Source organism: Lutra lutra, chromosome 4, assembly GCF_902655055.1.
Source record: "Lutra lutra chromosome 4, mLutLut1.2, whole genome shotgun sequence".
Classification (NCBI taxonomy): domain Eukaryota; kingdom Metazoa; phylum Chordata; class Mammalia; order Carnivora; family Mustelidae; genus Lutra; species Lutra lutra.
Genome location: NC_062281.1, coordinates 193,529,240 through 193,547,746, shown reverse-complemented (window position 1 = coordinate 193,547,746; position 18,507 = coordinate 193,529,240). Strand labels below are relative to the sequence as shown.

At 58.6% G+C, this 18,507-nt stretch overlaps 2 protein-coding genes across 7 annotated transcripts; both read left to right on the top strand.

The window, feature by feature from the left end:
- Nucleotides 1-439: 439 nt before the first annotated feature.
- TAS1R1 (taste 1 receptor member 1) lies at nucleotides 440-9,267 on the top strand. Its single transcript, XM_047724096.1, is given in 7 exon segments — nucleotides 440-575; nucleotides 578-641; nucleotides 2,891-3,197; nucleotides 5,528-6,289; nucleotides 6,717-6,929; nucleotides 7,243-7,363; nucleotides 8,345-9,267. Coding segments are annotated over 7 exon segments (2,514 nt in total). The 5' UTR covers nucleotides 440-451.
- Nucleotides 9,268-9,717: 450 nt separating this feature from the next.
- Nucleotides 9,718-16,939, top strand: ZBTB48 (zinc finger and BTB domain containing 48). 6 transcript variants are annotated; one of them, XM_047724100.1, is made up of 11 exons: nucleotides 9,718-9,795; nucleotides 10,336-11,017; nucleotides 11,502-11,743; nucleotides 13,812-13,923; nucleotides 14,511-14,603; nucleotides 14,970-15,056; nucleotides 15,200-15,354; nucleotides 15,710-15,846; nucleotides 15,920-16,084; nucleotides 16,402-16,490; nucleotides 16,580-16,939. In XM_047724100.1, exons 2-11 carry the CDS (start codon nucleotides 10,343-10,345, stop codon nucleotides 16,874-16,876), a joined length of 2,052 nt encoding a protein of 683 aa, XP_047580056.1. In that variant the 5' UTR covers nucleotides 9,718-9,795; nucleotides 10,336-10,342; the 3' UTR covers nucleotides 16,877-16,939. The 6 variants fall into 6 exon arrangements, with proteins under 6 accessions (XP_047580056.1, XP_047580058.1, XP_047580057.1 ...); XM_047724102.1 differs by having other exon boundaries at nucleotides 9,749-9,795; nucleotides 10,340-11,017; XM_047724101.1 differs by having other exon boundaries at nucleotides 9,751-9,790.
- Nucleotides 16,940-18,507: the final 1,568 nt, after the last annotated feature.

The window sequence follows — 18,507 nt, the reverse complement described above, 5'->3', positions numbered from 1 at the left end:
CCTTTCTCTGTTTCTTTAAGTAGGATCAGTGCCCAGGGTGGAGCCCAGCATGGGGCTTTAACCCAAGACCCTGAGATCAAGACCTGAGCCAAGATCGAGAGTCAGCTGCTTAACCCAGGCAGCCAGCCAGGTGCCCCTGGGGCTCCCTTTCTGAGCCAGGTGAAACCACAGGTACCAGAGCAAGGACAGAAGCCACAAGCATGCCAAGGAAGGGTCAGTGGCTGCCACCTGGTTTGCATCCGTGCCTTCCCCCTGCCCAGTTCCTGAGAAGGACCACAGGCCCAGAAGGCCAAGGCAAGCAGCCAGGCTCCTACGACTGGGTTCCAGCCCCACCCCTGACATAGGCATGAAATTAGGAAGCATCTGGGCGGCTGCTCTCTATTCTATTTAAACGGCAACGTGGTCAGAGAGCTCTGCTCAGCCATGCCAGGTGCAGGAGCGTTTGGCCAGCATGTCACTCCTGGCAGCTCACCTGGTCAGCCTTCTGCTCTCCCTCTCCTGCTGCTGGGCCCTCAGTTGCCACAACACAGAACTGTCTCCTGACTTCAGCCTCGCCGGGGATTACCTCCTCGCAGGTCTTTCCCTGTGCACTCTCACTGTCCGGGGGTGAGACGCAGGCCCACGTTGACTGTCTGTGACAGGTGAGTGAGGGGTCCTGTATCTAAAAGGCCCTCTGCCGGCCCTCCTTGGTGAAGACCATGCCCTTTCTGCCCCTGGGGCTGCCGCCTGAACCACCTCCAGTCCCTCACCATCCTACAGCCACCACCTTCAAGCCCTGGCTAGACCTTCCCTGGCACCCGTTCTCGTTCTTCCTCCTCTTCCTCTCCTCCTTCTTCTTCTTCTCCCCCTCCTCCTCCTTCTACTTCTTCTCCTTCATCTTTTTTTTTAAGATTTTATTTATTTGACAGAGAGGGAGCAAGCACAAGTAGGGGGAGGGGCAGAGGGAGAAGCAGGCTCCCCACTCACCAGGGAGCCCAATGTGGGACTCAGTCCCAGGACTGTGGGCCAAAGACCTGAGCCAAATGTAGATGCCCAACGAACTGAGCCACTCAGGAGCCCCTTCCCTGGCACTTCTGCTCAGGTTCCACTTTGTAATATGTCATTTTGTCCTGGCTATTAGTGTTTTTTTGTAATCCCCTTCCAGTTGTTTCTAGGCTTTGTGACATAAGGAGGTGACAAGGATTAAGCAAGCATGGGCGTGCCTGGGTGGCTCAGTTAAGTGTTTGCCTTTGGCTCAGGTCATGATCCCAGAGTCCTGGGATCAAGTCCCTCATCAGGCTCCCTGCTTGGCAGGAAGCCTGCTTCTCCCTCTCCCACTCCCCCTGCTTGTGTTCCCTCTCTTGCTGTCAAATAAATAATATCTTTTTTTAAAAAAAGAGGATTGGGGCGCCTGGGTGGCTCAGTGGGTTAAGCCTCTGCCTTCAGCTCAGGTCATGATCTCAGGGTCCTGGGATCAAGCCCCATGTCGGGCTCTCTGCTCAGTGGGGAGCCTGCTTTCCCCTCTCTCTCTGCCTGTCTCTCTGCCTACTTGTGATCTGTCAAATTAAAAAAAAAAAACTTAAAAAAAAAAGAGGATTAAGCAATTATGACTTTTCCTGCCTTCCGTGCCCTCCCTGCTCCTCTCCAGGTTCAAACTCCTGAATCTCCCAATGACAAGCCTGGTTTCCCATGAGGAGAAAGGGAAAGCAGTAGATGCTCTAGGAGTTTAGTAAACATATCTTAGATCGTTGCCTTGCCTTCCTGAAGTTGAGAGTCGGTAAAGAAAAACATCTGCTTTTCTCCTAAAGAAGATAAGCTGTTTGCCATCTGTGCAAGTCGAAGATTTGGGATGCTCGATGACGGACTGGGACTCAGGGGCAGGATGCCTCAAACATAAAGCACATCTGAGATTCACACAGGAGGAAGGTTCTGGAAAGCCTAGTGCAGGAAGACTGGCCCCAAGAGCTACAGCCAGGGAACAGAAGATTTGGGGAAGAGGAGACACGTGGACACCCACTTCTGAAGGCATCATGGTGGGAGGTACTGAGTCTCCTCTGAGGGACTCAAGGACAGAAGTGATAGAAATGATGCAAGACCCTTCCAGCAGGCGCAGAGGGTGGGAGGGGGAATGTGCCTACACACTCTTCAGCAGACCTGAACCATGTCCCTGTAGGGACGCAGCCAGTAGTTCCCAAGAGGCAGTGAGGAACACAGGCCCTCACCACATTCATGAGTGTCCTGGTGAGAAGCACTAGTTACACAAGGTTAAACAGGTGTGTGGTTAACTTTTTGTGTCAGCCTGACTAGGGTATGGTGCCCAGTTGTTTGGCCAAACACCTGGCTAGATGCTGCCATGAAGTTTAACATTTAACTCAACACGGTGAGTAAAGCAGATGGTTTTCCGTCGTGTGGGTGGGCCTCACCCAATCAGCTGAAGACCTTAAGAGAAAAGATTGAGGTCCCCTAATAAGGAAGGAATTCGGCCTTCACACTCAAGACAGCAGCATCAGCCACAGAGGGCATTTCCGGCCTGCCCTGCACACGTCAGACTTGTTGGCCCCACAACCACGTGAGCCAATTCCTTAAAACCACCTTCCTTCCTCTCTGTACATCCAGTTGGCTCTGTTTCTCTGGAGAACCCGAGCCACAGCAGGTGTCTCTGATACCGGACTTCATCGGCCTTCCAGCGCTAATATGCTTATCCGGGGGGGCATGGTTTGCGGTTTCTCCAACTTGTACCCCCCCACCCCACCCAAAGGCCTGTTAACACAACTGTGTGTATGGCACAGGGCTCACACTGAGGTCACGGTTATGGGCACCGGACAGATGACCTCCGAGTTTCCTTCCTACCCTCCAGAGAGTGTTGCAGCAAGGCCCTGCTCTTCTTGGCTCTCAGCTTGGCTCTCCACAGACCCAACAGCTTCAACGGCCATGGCTACCACCTCTTCCAGGCCATGCGCTTTGGCATCAAGGAGATCAACAACTCCACGACCCGGTTGCCTAATGTCACCTTGGGGTACCAGCTGTATGACGTGTGCTCCGAGTCGGCCAATGTGTATGCCGCACTAAATGTGCTCTCCGTGCTGGGGACGTTTCGTGTAGAGGTCCAGGCAGACCCTGCCCACTACTCCCCTGCCGCGCTGGCAGTCATTGGGCCTGACACCACCAGCCACGCTGCCACCACCGCAGCCCTGCTGAGCCCCTTTCTGGTGCCCCTGGTAAGCTGGGGGCCCCGCAGTGTGTCCACCTCCCCTTCTGGCAAGTCCAGTTGCGGCTGGGGGTGGTGGGCTGGAACTGCTGGGCCCCAAGGCCAGTCTGGCCCCCTGGATCTTCTGGGTGGTCACCACTCATGAGTTACATTGCAGGGGGCTCTGCCCTGTCACAGTCCTGACGCCACCGTTTCTTCCTCCACAAGTGCTGCTTCCAGACCTTCTTGCTTCAATGATCCTGAGAAAACCCATTCTCCTTTGAAAGCACTGCCCTTCACTCTCCTCCCACCACTGTCTTCTTTACGAAGAATGGAACACCCTTTGTTTCCTGCCCCACAGACTTCTCCACTTCTCCCCTGCCCTCCTTCTTCTTCCTGCCTTCCTCTCCTCATCCAGGCTCAGGCTTAGGCTCAGAGAGGTGTGGTCCACAACTCAGAGGGCTGTCCCCCAGGCCTTTCGCCCTCCTCTGCTTGTCAGCCTTTCCCAGGCTTCCTCCTCTGCCTGAAAGCCTGTAAGCTGGCCTCCCCATCTTTTAGGCACCTCCCCTCCCACACTGTCCTCCCTCTGCCCTCTTTCCACGGAAACTTACCTGCAGGACCTCCTAGTCTTGTTTGCTTCTCCCTCTTGCCATTTGCTTCTCAACCTCCTGCCCTGGCCGCTGTCCCACCACTCCTGCTCTTGTTGTGATCTGGAGGGCTTTCTTGGTCTCCAAATCCAACAAATGCTTTTCAGTCCCTTTTTACCTGACAGGACAATTCTGTGACATTCTTGACTGGTCCTTTGATGACATTCTTTCCTCAGCATTTATGACCTACCCTCTCTTACTTATGGCCCCTCCTCCTCCTTCTCAGTCTCCTTTAGAGAATCTCTCCCATCTCTTTTGAAAAAGTGGATGATTACCGGAGTACAGGATGCTCCCTTTCCCAAGCAGGCGTTGGGAGTAAAAAAATTTCCTCTACTGTTCAAGATTCTTCTGGCTGGTCTAAACATTAAATTGACATGAGACAGATTAAGAGGAGAAAGTCAAAATTACCTATGTATAGGGAATCCACATAAACATCAGCGGTTCAAAGACAGGTAAAATAAGGCTTATATGCTATTCTGAACTAAGGAGAAGCTGGTAGGGGTCTGGGACTTCAAAGGAGAGGAACACAATTCATAGGAAGAGAAAAGAGAGTAAATGTTTAGTAAACAAATGTTTGCCAGGCCTTCCAGAAACAAAGGGACATAGAGAGGAATTTTATAACAACTTGGACTTTGCTAAGATTCCCCCCTTCCCACCACACCTAGTTCCTATTATATTGTAGTTCTCCCTGGTGACAGTTTCCTAACCTGGAGATCTAAATTCTTTCAGGCAGTTAGGGGAAAGGTCAACATTTCCTCCTGAGTCTTTTGTGCTTTAATTATTTCGAACTGGAAATTAGCCCACGTGCCAAGGTGGCATATCTTGGGGTAATTCATTCAGAACCCCTACACAGGCCATGAGCCCCATGGCTCAATTTCCCATTCTCTAACTTCTGTCCTGTGTTCTAAGCTCTGAGCCTCCTTCCTGGAAGCTCATCCAGGGTCTCCACTGCATGGACGCAGCAGGCCCCAAACTGAGCTCACCTCCCCAGAAAACTGGAGCTTCTTTTCTTCCTGCACACCCCCTCCTGCTTCTCTACTCAAGCCAGGAAATGGGCAGGCCCACCTACATTCCTCTGCCCCCACCCCCACAGTTAGCCCATCACCATGGCCTCTGCATTTACCTTCTAAATGCTGCTCAGTCCGTCCCCTCTTCTACCTCACCACTGCCACAGCTCTAACTCAGACCACCAACTTCTGTCATCTAGACGGTTCCATCAGCCTTCTAAGGGTTCTCCCGACTCTGGTCTTGAGCCTTTTCTAACATGTTCCTCGTTGAAATCGGAGATTCATTCCTAAAGTACAAGTTGGACCATATCACTTCTCTGGCTAAACATTTAGGGGCTCCCCATGGCCTATAGATAAAGACCAAGTCTCTGAGCCTGACAATTAAGGCCTTCTGCCCTGACCAGACAGACTGACTTTTGTGCTCCTTCCAGACAGGTCATCTGCCTCTAACCTCCTGGGTCATTTCACTCCCTCTGTGCAGCTTCTGTTCCCTTCCCCTTTCTCTCTCAGAACTTCCCCTTGGGTTTCTGCCTCTTCTCCAGATGTACCTTGTCAGCCTCCTATGTCCAGCGGAGCTCTCCTTGAGGGCCAGGGCAGGAACCAGGTGTCCCTCCTCCCCAGGTCCCAGTACCCAGCAAAGGGCCAGCAGTGGGGGGGTGCTGAGTTGAGACTGATCCCACTGAACTTGCTGAATGGAACCCCCACAGGTCAGCTACGAGGCCAGCAGTGGGATGCTCGGAGTGAAGCGGTTTTACCCCTTGTTTCTGCGCACCATCCCCAGTGATGAGCGCCAGGTGGAGGTCCTGGTGCTGCTGCTACAGAGGTTTGGGTGGGTGTGGATCTCGCTGGTGGGCAGCGACGGCGACTATGGGCAGCTGGGGGTGCGGGCACTGGAGGAGCTGGCCCCCCAGCAGGGCATCTGCATTGCCTTCAAGGACATCATACCCTTCTCTGCCTACCTGGGGAGTGAGAGGATGCAGGCCATGATGCTTCGCCTGGCCCGAGCGAGGACCACCGTGGTGGTCGTCTTCTCCAGCAGGCAGCTGGCCAGGGTGTTCTTCGAGTCCGTGGTGCTGGCCAACCTCACTGCCAAGGTGTGGATCGCCTCAGAGGACTGGGCCATCTCCAGACACATCAGCAGCGTGCCCGGGGTCTGGGGCATTGGCACGGTGCTGGGTGTGGCCATCCAGCAGAGGCTTGTCCCTGGCCTGAAGGAGTTTGAAGAGGCCTATGTCCGGGCAGCTAAGGGGCCCCATGGGCCTTGCTCCGAGGGCTCTTGGTGTAGCAGCAACCAACTGTGCAGGGAGTGCCGGGGTTTCACGGCACAGCAGATGCCCACGCTCGGAGCGTTCTCCATGAGCTCTGCCTACAACGTCTACCGGGCTGTCTACGCAGTGGCCCATGGCCTCCACCAGCTCCTGGACTGTGCCTCTGGAGCCTGTTCCAGGGACAAGGTCTATCCCTGGCAGGTAAGGTAGCCCAGCCTCTGGCACCCTGAAACAGGGTGATTACCTAAGGCAAGCAGAGTGATCTCTCTCTGGCATAACTAGGTACTGGGGTAGGGGACAAAGGCCACCGATCAGAGGACTGATGTCCTCGCTTAGGCTTCGCTTCTCTGAACCTCAGCCCCTCCCACTCACCATGCTTCAGGTCCAGGACTAAAAATCAGTGTAAAGGAGGTCCTCTGTTAGAAGCTTCCTCTCAGGAGGCTGGTTGGGAGGGTTGGGGGGCTTCCTTGGAGGAGAAGGAGGGCTCTGAATTTCCAGATGGATGGAAACCACCTCAATAGAAGCACAAGGCCCCAGGCACTTGCTTCCTGAGCCTTCTAGGTTTGGGCGACTGAGAAGGAACAGTTTTTGCCATCTAGGGCAGCTCCCTGATCCCTGTTTATTTCAGCTTCTGGAACAGATCCGCAAAGTGAATTTCCTTCTACACGAGGATAATGTTATATTTAATGACAACGGGGACCCTCTCAGCAGCTATGACATAATTGCCTGGGACTGGAATGGCTCCAAGTGGACCTTCAGGGTCATTGGCTCCTCCACGGGGCCTCCAGTTCAGCTGGACATAAACGAAACCAAAATCCGGTGGCACGGAAAGGACAACCAGGTAAGAGGTATGGTCCCGCACCAGGGGACTGCCTTATGGGCAGCCTGGAGCCTGGGGATGCTCTGGACACAGCTTACAAAGAGCAGGAGGGGGATCCCAGGTATTAGGCCGACAAGGCTCTATCCAGCCCTGCCAGGGCAGCCCCCCAGGCAATACCCAGATGGTTGGCTGCTGCTGGTTTACAAAACCAGGGGCTCTGCCCTGGAAGTGAGCAGTGAAAACAGATGCACAGAGACCATTGCCCATTCTACATGAGCGGGCCCCTTCACCTGAGCCACTCCGTATGGTTAAAAACACCTGTGCCTTCTTGCAGGTGCCTAAGTCCGTGTGCTCCAGCGACTGTCTTGAAGGGCACCAGCAAGTCATTGTGGGTTTCTACCACTGCTACTTTGAGTGTGTGCTTTGTGAGGCTGGGACCTTCCTCAACAAGAGTGGTAAGTGCCCAAGAGAGTGGGCGGTGCCTGGGCACTCCTAGGGTCTGTAGAGCAGACGAGGGGATACCCCTTGGGTCACACATGTGCAAAGCCAGGGCCTTGCTCACTTCGCTGCCAATCAGGTATGGGACGGAGAACACCTGCCACCAAACTGAATTCCGAGGAAGCAGAAAGAAACAAGCAGTCGAAGTCCTCAGACCCACTACGCCTTTTACTAGAGAGCTCCCAGCCCAATTCCTACAGGAGCAATTTTGTCCTAAATTCAACGTCTTTATGCAAACAGACGTAGCTATGTTCCCTTGGGCCCTCCCATGCTACCTGTGCAAAGTCCCTTCCATTGCTCATGCTGAAGACAGCACCTTGAACAGCTTGGCCTGAATGCAGCCACTGTTGTATCTGCAGCTGAAGAATCAACGTATTCCACCCAGCGATGGGAGGTCAAGATCAGAGAGCTAATTGGGGTAGCTAAGGTCTCAGCCCAGAGCTGGATCCATGAGCCACATTCTTTCCTTTCACATGTCTGTGGGCATGGAAATGTGTCTCTTCTGTTCTCAGAGTCAGAGAAACCACAGAGCGGCAGCACAGGAAGGTGGATTTGGTTAAGGGAAGTGCTGGGGAGGGATGAAAATGCCCTTCCTCCAGGGCTGACTGCTCCTATGGGATCAGAGCCTCACTGGCATGTGGGCAGAGTCCCCAGAGTGAGGTTCTCCCTAAGGACCTCTTGGTTTCCAAGCCCAGGGGTTCATGAGCTAGTTAGAACCTACCCAAGCATCTCCCGAATCTGTAATTCATACAGGCATCTTGAAGAAACACTTGGCCTGGGGACCACACCCAGGGCCACCCCCATCTATCTCACCGTGCCCAGTAGCGCCCAGCTCCTGTGGGACAGCCCTCCCAGCACCCAGCAGGCCTATGTGGCCTCCCTTCCTCACTCCTGTTCTGCTCATCTAGCTCTCAGGAGCCTTCTGGCTTTCCTTCCAGACCTCCACAGCTGCCAGCCTTGTGGGAAAGAAGAATGGGCACCTGAGGGAAGTGAAACCTGCTTCCCACGCACCGTGGTGTTCTTGACTTGGCATGAACCAATCTCTCAGGTGCTGCTGGCAGCTAATTCGCTGCTCCTGGTGCTGGTGACTGGGACTGCTGGCCTGTTTGCCTGGCATTTAGAGACCCCCATGGTGAGGTCAGCTGGGGGCAGGCTCTGCTTCTTCATGCTGGGCTCCCTGGCAGGGGGCAGCTGTGGGCTCTATGGCTTCTTTGGGGAGCCCACCCTGCCCACATGCTTGCTGCGCCAAGGCCTCTTCGCCCTTGGTTTTGCCATCTTCCTGTCCTGCCTGACAATCCGCTCCTTCCAACTGGTCTTTATCTTCAAGTTTTCTGCCAAGGTACCCACCTTCTACCACGCCTGGGTCCGAAACCGTGGTCCCAGCCTATTTGTGGTCACCAGTTCAGTGGCCCAGCTGCTCATCTGTCTGACTTGGCTTGCGGTGTGGACCCCGCGGCCCACCAGGGAGTACCAGCGCTTCCCTCAGCTGGTGGTGCTCGACTGCACAGAGGCCAACTCAGTGGGCTTCATGTTGGCTTTCGCCTACAATGGCCTCCTGTCCGTCAGCGCCTTTGCCTGCAGCTACCTGGGCAAGGACCTGCCAGAGAACTACAATGAGGCCAAATGCGTCACCTTCAGCCTGCTCCTCAACTTCGTGGCCTGGATCGGCTTCTTCACAACGGCCAGCGTCTACCAGGGCAAGTATCTGCCCGCGGTCCACGTGCTGGCGGCGCTGAGCAGCGGCTTCGGCGGTTATTTCCTCCCCAAGTGCTACGTGATCCTTCGCCGCCCAGAGCTCAACAGCGCGGAGCACTTCCAGGCCTCCATCCAGGACTACACGCGGCGCTGCGGCTCCACCTGACCGCGGAGGCGGGCAGGGCCAGCCCAGGGATGGGGGTGAGGGGCGGGCCTGACTCCTCCTCCCGCTCGGGGGTCGCGGGTCGAGCGAGGCGCGCGCGCCCTGCGCTCTCCGGGAGGCCCCGAGACCAGCAAGGTGTACGCTCGCGGAGTGCAGCCCAGGCTCCGGGCTGCCAATAAAGCGGTGAAATGTGCGTCCCGGCTGCGCTTGCTGTCTGGGGCGAGGGTGGGGCTCTACCACCCCCAGGTCGAGGCCGCCGCGGGGCCTAACCGCAGCCGGAACCCCCGGACGCGGCCAGAGCCGGGCGAAGAGCCTGCGCCCAGCTGGGCGTTGCCAAGCAACTCCGGGAGGCGAGCCCGACGCCGAGAGAACTGGGCCCGGCCCCCTCGCCCACCCCATTGGCCGTTCTCTGCCTGGCCCCGCCCTTCTGGGTCTTTCGCTCCGTCCGGCGCGCCCTGACGTCACGTCCTGCGGCGGCGACGGCGGCGGCGGCGGCGGCGGCGTCTCCGTACGGTCGGCGGTGCACGTAAGGTCTGGGCAGTTGGTCAGGGGTGCTGTGGAGACGACGCGGGGAGCACGGGCCGGGGTGAGGAGGTCGGGGGGAACGGGGCGAGGGAGGGAAGAGCTGCGGGCCGCCGTGGCCGCCTTCCGCCCGGCCTCCCGGGACGTGTGGGCGCGCCGTGGGTTCTGCTCACCTGTCCGCCCCCGCAGCCCTCCCCTGCCACGGGTCCTCTGGCCGTGCCAGGCCGGTCACTTCGCGCCGACCCCCGATTCTTTTCCCACACTGATTCCTCCCACCCGCACCTCCTCACGCCCGTCCTGCCCCCCGCCAAGCCTTGCTTCCGCCCGCTGTGGTCTCTGGCCTACCCAGTGTGGGCGCCTCGCCGGGCCCCCACCCCCAGGAGGCGTGCACCCCATTCCTGGCTCAGCTGGCACGCTCTAACCTTGACCCAGGCCCTCGCTGGGATCAATGTGGACTGGTTGAGCAGAGTGCCCCTCCCCTTTCCCCCTTTCCCTCGCTGCTGCTGGGATGGGCCGCCACTGTGTCACTTTTGCCTTCCTGTCCTCCAGACAGACCATGGATGGCTCCTTCATCCAGCACAGCGTGAGGGTTCTGCAGGAGCTCAACAAGCAGCGGGAGAAGGGCCAGTACTGCGATGCCACCCTGGATGTGGGGGGCCTGGTGTTCAAGGCCCACTGGAGTGTCCTGGCCTGCTGCAGCCATTTCTTCCAGAGCCTCTATGGGGATGGCTCAGGGGGTAGCGTTGTCCTCCCTGCCGGCTTCGCCGAGATCTTTGGTCTCCTGTTGGACTTCTTCTACACTGGTCACCTTGCTCTCACCTCAGGGAACCGGGATCAGGTGCTCTTGGCAGCCAGGGAGTTGCGAGTGCCAGAGGCTGTGGAGCTGTGCCAGAGTTTCAAGCCCAAAACCTCAGTGGGGCAGGCAGCGAGTGGCCAGAGCGGCCCCCGGAATGTGAACAGCCACCTCAAGGAGCCGGCAGGCTTGGAGGAGGAGGACGTTTCGAAGGCGCTGGGTCAGGTCCCCAGGGACCAGGAGATCAGTGGCAGTCACAGCCCCGAGAGGCCCCAGCTTGCTGTCCCTTCCCACAGCGAGAGCCCCTCCTTTCACCGCGGGAAACTCAAGCCAACCTTAAAGCTTTGTCCCTCAGAGGACAAGGAGCCCGAGGATTGCAAAGTCCCCCCAAGGCCCTTTGAGGCTGAAGGTGTTCAGCTGCAGAGCGGGAATAATGAGGTATTGTGCCCAGGGTGCTGGGAATGGGGAGGTGGGAGTCAGCGGGAAGAGATTGACGCTCTTCTGGGGTAATCTGGACCCCAAGGTAGAATCTTAGTTATGTGGTCTGGAATAGGTTTTCTTTGAACCTAGGAATCTGGCTCTAGTCACAGCCTCAGGCTGACCTTTCTATGCGTCACAGCTGTCGAGGACTGGCAGCCTCTTGGGGTTGGAGAGCTGGCCTCAGGGTTACAGGGGTTTCCCGACGGTGGTGAAATCCGGCCCGACTTCCAGCTCCCCACAGAGAGAGCCGCTGCTCTCCAAATCCAAGATTCCAACATGACCTGCCTTAGGACCCTGATGGGAGCAGTCACCGATAAAGGGAATGTGTGTGGGTTAGGCCTTGGGATGGAACTGGATGGCGCTGGCTGCCCTGGACATCTGTCCCCAGAACTCCCGCTGATTAATTTGGTGACCTCGCTTCCTGCTGCCTTTTCTGCTCTAGTGGGAAGTGGTGGTTCAAGTTGAGGACGACGGGGATGGTGATTACGTTTCAGAGACTGAGACCTTGCCAACCAGGAGGAAATCAAACGTGATCAGAAAGCCGTGTGCTGCTGAGCCAGCCCTGAGCGCAGGTTCCCTGGTAGCAGAGCCCGCTGAGAACAGAAAAGGTACAGCGGTGCCAGTTGAATGCCCCACGTGTCATAAAAAGTTCCTCAGCAAATATTACCTAAAAGTCCACAACAGGTAAACGGTCTGTTTTTTAATTTTCTTTTCCTGTCCGTTATTCTCTTGGTAGGGGAAGGGCCCACACTGCACTCTTCTGAGCCTTGTGGGGGCCGGGGGCTCCGTTGCAGATTCACGTAGTGTCTGATGTGCGTCTGCCTCTCCTCATCGGGGAGTGAGAACTGGGCCTGGGGTCGGATTTCTTCTTCCTCCTTCTCCTACTCCGAGTGGGTGTTTGCACAGTTGTTACTAAGTCCCACCCACTGTGGACCGTGACCTGTAGCTGCCTTCTAAGGGGATGAGAGAAGCTCATGGCCTTGTGCTGTATTTCTGAAGCCTGGTAATGTGGGCTTTGGGCCAAGATGTCAGTCTTTAGGGTTGGTGCCTCCTGTGATTCTGGGGAAATGGTCGTTTGCTTACACCTGTGTTGTCTGGAAAGGTAGCGAGAGGCTGTATGAAGCTATGTTAGCTCACAGTACGAGTGAAAATGAGTTCCGTTTCTTAGACGCACTGGCCACATTTCAAGTGCTCCGGAGTTGGGGGGGGGCCCTGGCTGCTGACTGAGCACAGACAGAACATTTCCATGGTCACAGGTTTCTTGACAGCGCTGCTCCAGGTCTCCGCGAGGCCTCCGGGGGGGGGCCGCTAAGAGACGTGCTTTCTAGACCTGCCGTCTCATAGTCCGAGGCTGATTTCTTGCCAGGCCAGGTTGGGCCACACACGCTTTCTCAGCGTGGCGCTCTGGGAAGCCGGCGGGGACGAGCTGGAGTCGTTGCCAGCTGAGGATTGCTCGCCCTGCTGTGGGGCAGCTGCGGCCACTGGGGTCTGGGGAAGTGCCGGTGTGGGAGGCCCCCACATCTGCCTGATGCTCCCCCGCGGGAGGCTTGGGGGCAGGCACCGTCCCCATCCCTACCTTGGGCTGCAGGCTCCTGGACTGGCCTTGAGACCTGGGAAGGGATGATGCCCTCGCGAGGTCACTGGGACGAGGACAGTCCGTGGAGGGGCAGAGGAGAGAACCATCTGGCCTCGGAGAACTGGTGAGAGCACTCCCAGGGCGCTCAGGTGCTCTGAGGTCACGGTTCGTTAGCTCGTTCGTTCTGCTGGTGGCTGACAAGCCTGTTGTGCGTGCTTGGGGGTAGCTTAGCGAATACAGCAGAGGCGTTAGGGCGCCTGCCTCTCAGCAGGGCCGCGCGGACTGGAACTGACAGATGCCAACTTGACCGTGTGGTGGAGGATGGGAAGTGCCACAGAAGAAAGCCGGGGCAGAACCCTGCCCAGAGGTCGGGGAGTTCAGGGTGAGGTGGTGGTGCGGCTTTAAAGAAAGGAATTTGGAGGAGACTCAAAGGAGGTGGGACCTTCACCAAGAGAGTGGCTGCGGGGAGTGTTGTGGGTCGAGGGGGGCCAGAGCAGAGGCCCTAGAGTGAGCGGGTGGGTCGGCAAACATCAGGGAGGCCAGAGCTGGGGAGTGATGTAAGGGGCTGGCGGGCTGCGCCTCCTAGGTGCCAGGCCTTTCCTCGGGGTGAAATGGGCAGTGTTGCAGGGTTGGGAGCAAAGGAGCGCTGAGGTCTGACCACGTCTCAGGGTCACCCTGGAGGCTGGAGTTTACTGTGTCGAGACTGGCATGGAGCACCACACGAGACGGGGCTCAGGCAGCGGGCAGGGGATGGCCCGGGCAGGGGATGGCCCGGCTGCACTACGCGGTAGGAGTGGAGGCCAGGCAGAGCGGTCGGGTTCTGGTGGTCGTGATGGCAAAGCCCACAGAAGCTGAGGCGGACTGTGCGGTTTCTCTGGGGAGTCGGGACCCAGGGATTATTTCTTTGGCGAGATACTAGCCAGCTGGGCCCGTGTGGCTCTGCAGGGCCCCTCCACGTGCAGCTCTGCAGGCTCCCGTGAGGAGGAGGGCTTCTGGGCGCACCTGTGTGGCTTCGTCAGCCAGGTCTGACCAAGCCAAGTGGGGAGCCATGGCCAGGACTGCTCTTCCTCTCTGCTGTGGAGCCCAGCACTGCTGGTGGGGAGTCGGAGGGTCACTGGGTGCGGGAGCAGTGGGAAGTCGCTCAGGCCCCACACCCTCTGTGCCTTTTCCTGGCAGGAAACACACTGGGGAGAAACCCTTCGAGTGTCCCAAATGTGGAAAGTGTTACTTTCGGAAGGAGAATCTTGTGGAGCATGAAGCCCGGAATTGCATGAACCGCTCCGAACAGGTACCTGTGGGTTGGCCCAGGATTTGTGGGCAGAGCATGCTGGCCTTTGTCTTCCTGCCGTCTGAGAGGGGCCCCCAGGAGACAGTCTTAGGACTGTAAACCCAGGAGAGCTGGAGTGTCCTTGGGTGCCATCGAGTCCACTCCATGGTATCACAGGTGGGCACATCGGTCCCAAGAGCAGGAGGCACTTGGTGGGAGGCGTTTTGGGCTTGCCCATGTGGGCCCCGGGACTCTGGAGAAGGGGTGTCTTAAGTGGGGGATGGCTGCTGAGAAAGGCCACCTGCCCGCACGCCACGGGCTGGCCCACGTGACGTGGCCCACTAAATGCTACCCTCTTCTTCCTAGAGGCCTGTTGCTGGGGGTTGTGGGGAGGTCTCTCAGCCCCTTCCCCCAGCCTGGCATGGTGGGTTTGCAGAGCTCGGCGACCATCAGGGTCAGGGCAGGCAGGTCACGTGTTGCCCTCTCCCACCCTAGCGCCCCCCCCCTCGGGCAGACTCCTCCCAGCAGCGAGTGGAAGCCCGGGCAGAGGCTGCCGTCGCAGGCAGAGCCCCCCCTGATGCCGGCCCTGCTTGCCCTCACACTGCCAGGTCTTCACGTGCTCCGTGTGCCAGGAGACCTTCCGCCGGAGGATGGAGCTGCGGGTCCACATGGTGTCCCACACCGGAGAGATGCCCTACAAGGTCAGGCTTGGCCTGTCCCCAGGGCGGTGGGCAGAGGGGCAGCCCCAGGATCCCTCCTGCCAAGCCCCGTACATGGGCTGATGTTGGGTACCGCCTCCTCGCTAGCTGTCAAGAAGCCCAGCCTTCCCTACCCGTCTTGTGTCCCCTACCTTCGCGCAGGGACACTGGCCCTTTCTGGGTCCTTCTTTCTTTCCGTGGAGGGCGGGCTCAGCGTCCCTGTGGGCCTGGCACTGGCGGCCCTCTCTGGAGCATCCTTTACCCCAGGTCAGGGAACCTCCTGGCATCTTAGGCTTGGCCCTGCTGTTGGGTTCCTGCCCCCACAGCCTGGGGGGTGCCCAAAGAGGTGACCATGGGCCTGTTTTCCAGTGCTCCTCCTGCTCCCAGCAGTTCATGCAGAAGAAGGACTTGCAGAGCCACCTGATCAAGCTGCACGGCGCCCCCAAGCCCCATGCCGTGAGTGCCGGGCCGGCCGGGCACTGGGAACTGGCAAGAGCGAGGAGGTGGTCAGAGCCAGGCGGGCTCCGTGGCTTCTGTTGTGTGGAGGACAGGGAGCCCCTCCCTGCCCTCACCCCGGTCTTGCTCCGTCTGTCGCATAGTGTCCCACCTGTGCCAAGTGCTTCCTGTCCCGGACGGAACTGCAGCTGCACGAGGCTTTCAAGCACCGCGGGGAGAAGCTGTTCGTGTGTGAGGAGTGCGGGCACAGGGCCTCCAGCCGGAATGGCCTGCAGATGCACATCAAGGCCAAGCACAGGTGTGCACGGGTGGTCTTTCCCCAGACCGGTGCGTGGGCCTGGAAGACAGACTTAGCTGAGGCTTGTGTGGGACTGGAGCCGCTCTGGTGGCGGCACCTGAGGGATAAGAGAGTTTGCGGGCAGAAGGGTGGGGGGAGAGTCTTAGAGTACCGCGGCTCCCCGGATGGGGCCGGTGTGCTTTTCCCAGCGGCACCGCCCCAGCCCTTCTTCTGCACAGCTGGTCTCCGCTGGGGCCTGGTCCCCCGAGTCAGGCGGCCGTGATTCAGGCGTGATGGTTTCCTTGGGCCAGGGGCAGAGTGAAGGGGGCTGCTTCCCTTGCTGATGGTGTCTGTGTCCGTCCCCCCGTCCGGGCAGGAACGAGAGGCCGTACGTCTGTGAGTTCTGCAGTCACGCCTTCACCCAGAAGGCCAACCTCAACATGCACCTGCGCACGCACACCGGCGAGAAGCCCTTCCAGTGCCACCTCTGCGGCAAGACCTTCCGCACGCAAGGTGAGGCGGGCCTGGCCTTTCCCTGTGCTGGGGCCGAGGCCCAGCGGCTGAGCCCCCCACCTTGTCCCCACAGCCAGCCTGGACAAGCACAACCGCACCCACACGGGCGAGAGGCCGTTCAGCTGTGAGTTCTGCGAGCAGCGCTTCACGGAGAAGGGGCCCCTGCTGAGGCACGTGGCCAGCCGCCACCAGGAGGGCCGGCCTCACTTCTGCCAGATCTGCGGGAAGACCTTCAAAGGTACTTGGCTTTGCATCCCTCACACGTCCCTGAGCGTGCCGCGGGGGATCTGAGCGTACTGGAGTCTCTGCAGGGAGGGGCAGCAGTGGCTTCTGTGAGCGTCTCTTTGGCATGAAAACTTGCCGGAGGATCTGTTTCCTATGCTTTCAAGACGAGCTTGGAGCTGTCGCGAGGTCGGGTGGAGGCTCCGGAGGGTTCTGTGCAGGGCCCTGGGGGTGCTGTGAGGCAGCCACACACCCGGACCACCCTTCACCCCAGCACCACCTGCTCAGTTCCCTCCTCTCCTGATGCCGGGTCCCTTCCCTCCCCTTCCGCAGCCGTAGAGCAGCTGCGCGTGCACGTCAGAAGGCATAAGGGGGTCAGGAAGTTCGAGTGCACGGAGTGTGGCTACAAGTTCACCCGGCAGGTAGGCCTGGAGCCAGAGGCCCTGCTCCTGCCCCCTTGGGCCCCGCACCTCTCCCGGGCCAGCCCTGAGTCCTCTTGCCCCCGCCCCAGGCCCACCTCCGGAGGCACATGGAGATCCACGACCGGGTGGAGAATTACAATCCTCGGCAGCGCAAGCTTCGGAACCTGGTCATTGAGGACGAGAAGATGGTGGTGGTGGCACTGCAGCCCCCTGCCGAGCTGGAGGTGGGCTCGGCTGAGGTCATCGTGGCGTCCCTAGCCCAGGGCGGCCTGGCCTCCCAGCTCCCTGGCCAGAGACTCTGTGCGGAGGAGAGCTTGGTGAGCCCGAGTGTCATGGAGCCCTCGCTCATCATCACGGCGGCCATCCCCGAGGACTGTGACACATAGCCGCCCTGCCGTCACTGCCCGCTTGGCCTCAGCCCCCAATAAACCACACGGCTTTGGACTTCAGCGTTTCAGCCTGTCTGGCGGTCATTCCCCAGTCACCTAGTTTCCACGGCTGTGCTGCTTTCCCATAGAGTCTAGAAGAAACGGTACCTTGCCCAGCCATCTCTGTACCTCGGGCTGCTGCTCAACCAGCAGCTTCCCCACCTTGTCGGGAGACCTCAGAGAGTGAGATGCTTGGGTGCTCTCCTCTGTGCTTGTCTCTGTCTCGTTCTGGAACTGGGCGTGGGGCGTGGCTGTTTCTCAGCCGTGGTGCTGCCACCTGGTGGGGGTAGAATTCATTACCAGAGCTCTGGAGTCTCGGCCCCTGAAGAGGACCTTGCTGGTGTGCAGCAGATCCCACTGGGGAGCCTGAGGATGGGGCTCTGGTTCGCAGGCCCTGGACCCTGGCTGGCAGAGGACCACAGACCAGATCCTTCCCTTGGGAGGGTCCTAACTTGCTTTGCTTGTCGAGGGGGCCTGGAGTTCAGGCAAGGCCACGTCTAGAATGACAGGAGGCCCTGCTGGTCCCTGGGTTCATCAGCCACAGGGACAGCAGGGCCGGGTGCCAGATCACAGAGGAAGACTGCGGGGGTGCTCAGCTTTATTAATAGCACTGTGACCTGACGCAAACGATTGCTTCATTTCCTCATCTTTAGTGGAATGAGGACCAGCCCAACCCTCTGTGCCAGGATCGTTGCAGTCATCAGCAGCTGGGTGGCAGACCGCCCCGGGACTTCCCTGGAGACTGGAGGGCGGGGGTCTGTGCCTGGCAGGAGGGTGCCGGGTGTGAGCCTGGGCCCCTCTCCACAGGTTTCCTCCCAGCACAGTGGCTGGCCGCCAAGGATAAATGTTCTACAGGCCAAAATTGTGAGGCCTTCTCATGACATAGCCCTCCAGTCACGTAGTGTCACCTTTGCCAAGCTGTGTTGGGCCAGGTCGTCACCAGAACATCACTCCCCAGATTCAGGGGGAGGGGATGGGTGTTAAGGACTGCACACAACCGTTCACAACCACTCCACCCGGAGCACAGGGCCTGGCTCAGTGCTTGGCACGGAGCAGATTCTGAATGGGGTGCTGATGGTCATGACCGAGAGCTTAAGTCAGGGACTACCTAAATCCCGTCACTGGGCCTTCCCCGAAACACCAGCCCCGTGCTCTGCTAACTTCCTCCTGGAGTTTGAGGAGGACAATCTGTTGTAGACCCAGAACCAATCTAAGCTGCTTTCTTTTTATTCCTTGACCACGGGGGCACTCAGAGGTGAAGACCGTATTCCGGGGTTCAGGGACAACCACGGATGCCCAGGCTATGCACGGTCCCAAGGGCACTTCGGTGCAGTTGTTACAGAGGTAATGACCTATGGCCTCAAGATGCTCCCTTCCCTTGCTCAGGCCTTGGTCTTTCCCTTGGAGTCTGCATGAGGAGGCTTTCTGGGCTTCATGGCCCAAGGGACCCATGGCTTCTCCCCCCTAGCCCGGGTCCAACATTCGCCCACTGCAGATGGGGTCTCAGACCCTACCTTCAGGAGTGGGGGAAAGCAAGATGGGGGGCAGAGTGCCAAGAGGGGGAGTCGGGGAGGCCAAACCAGCTCTGG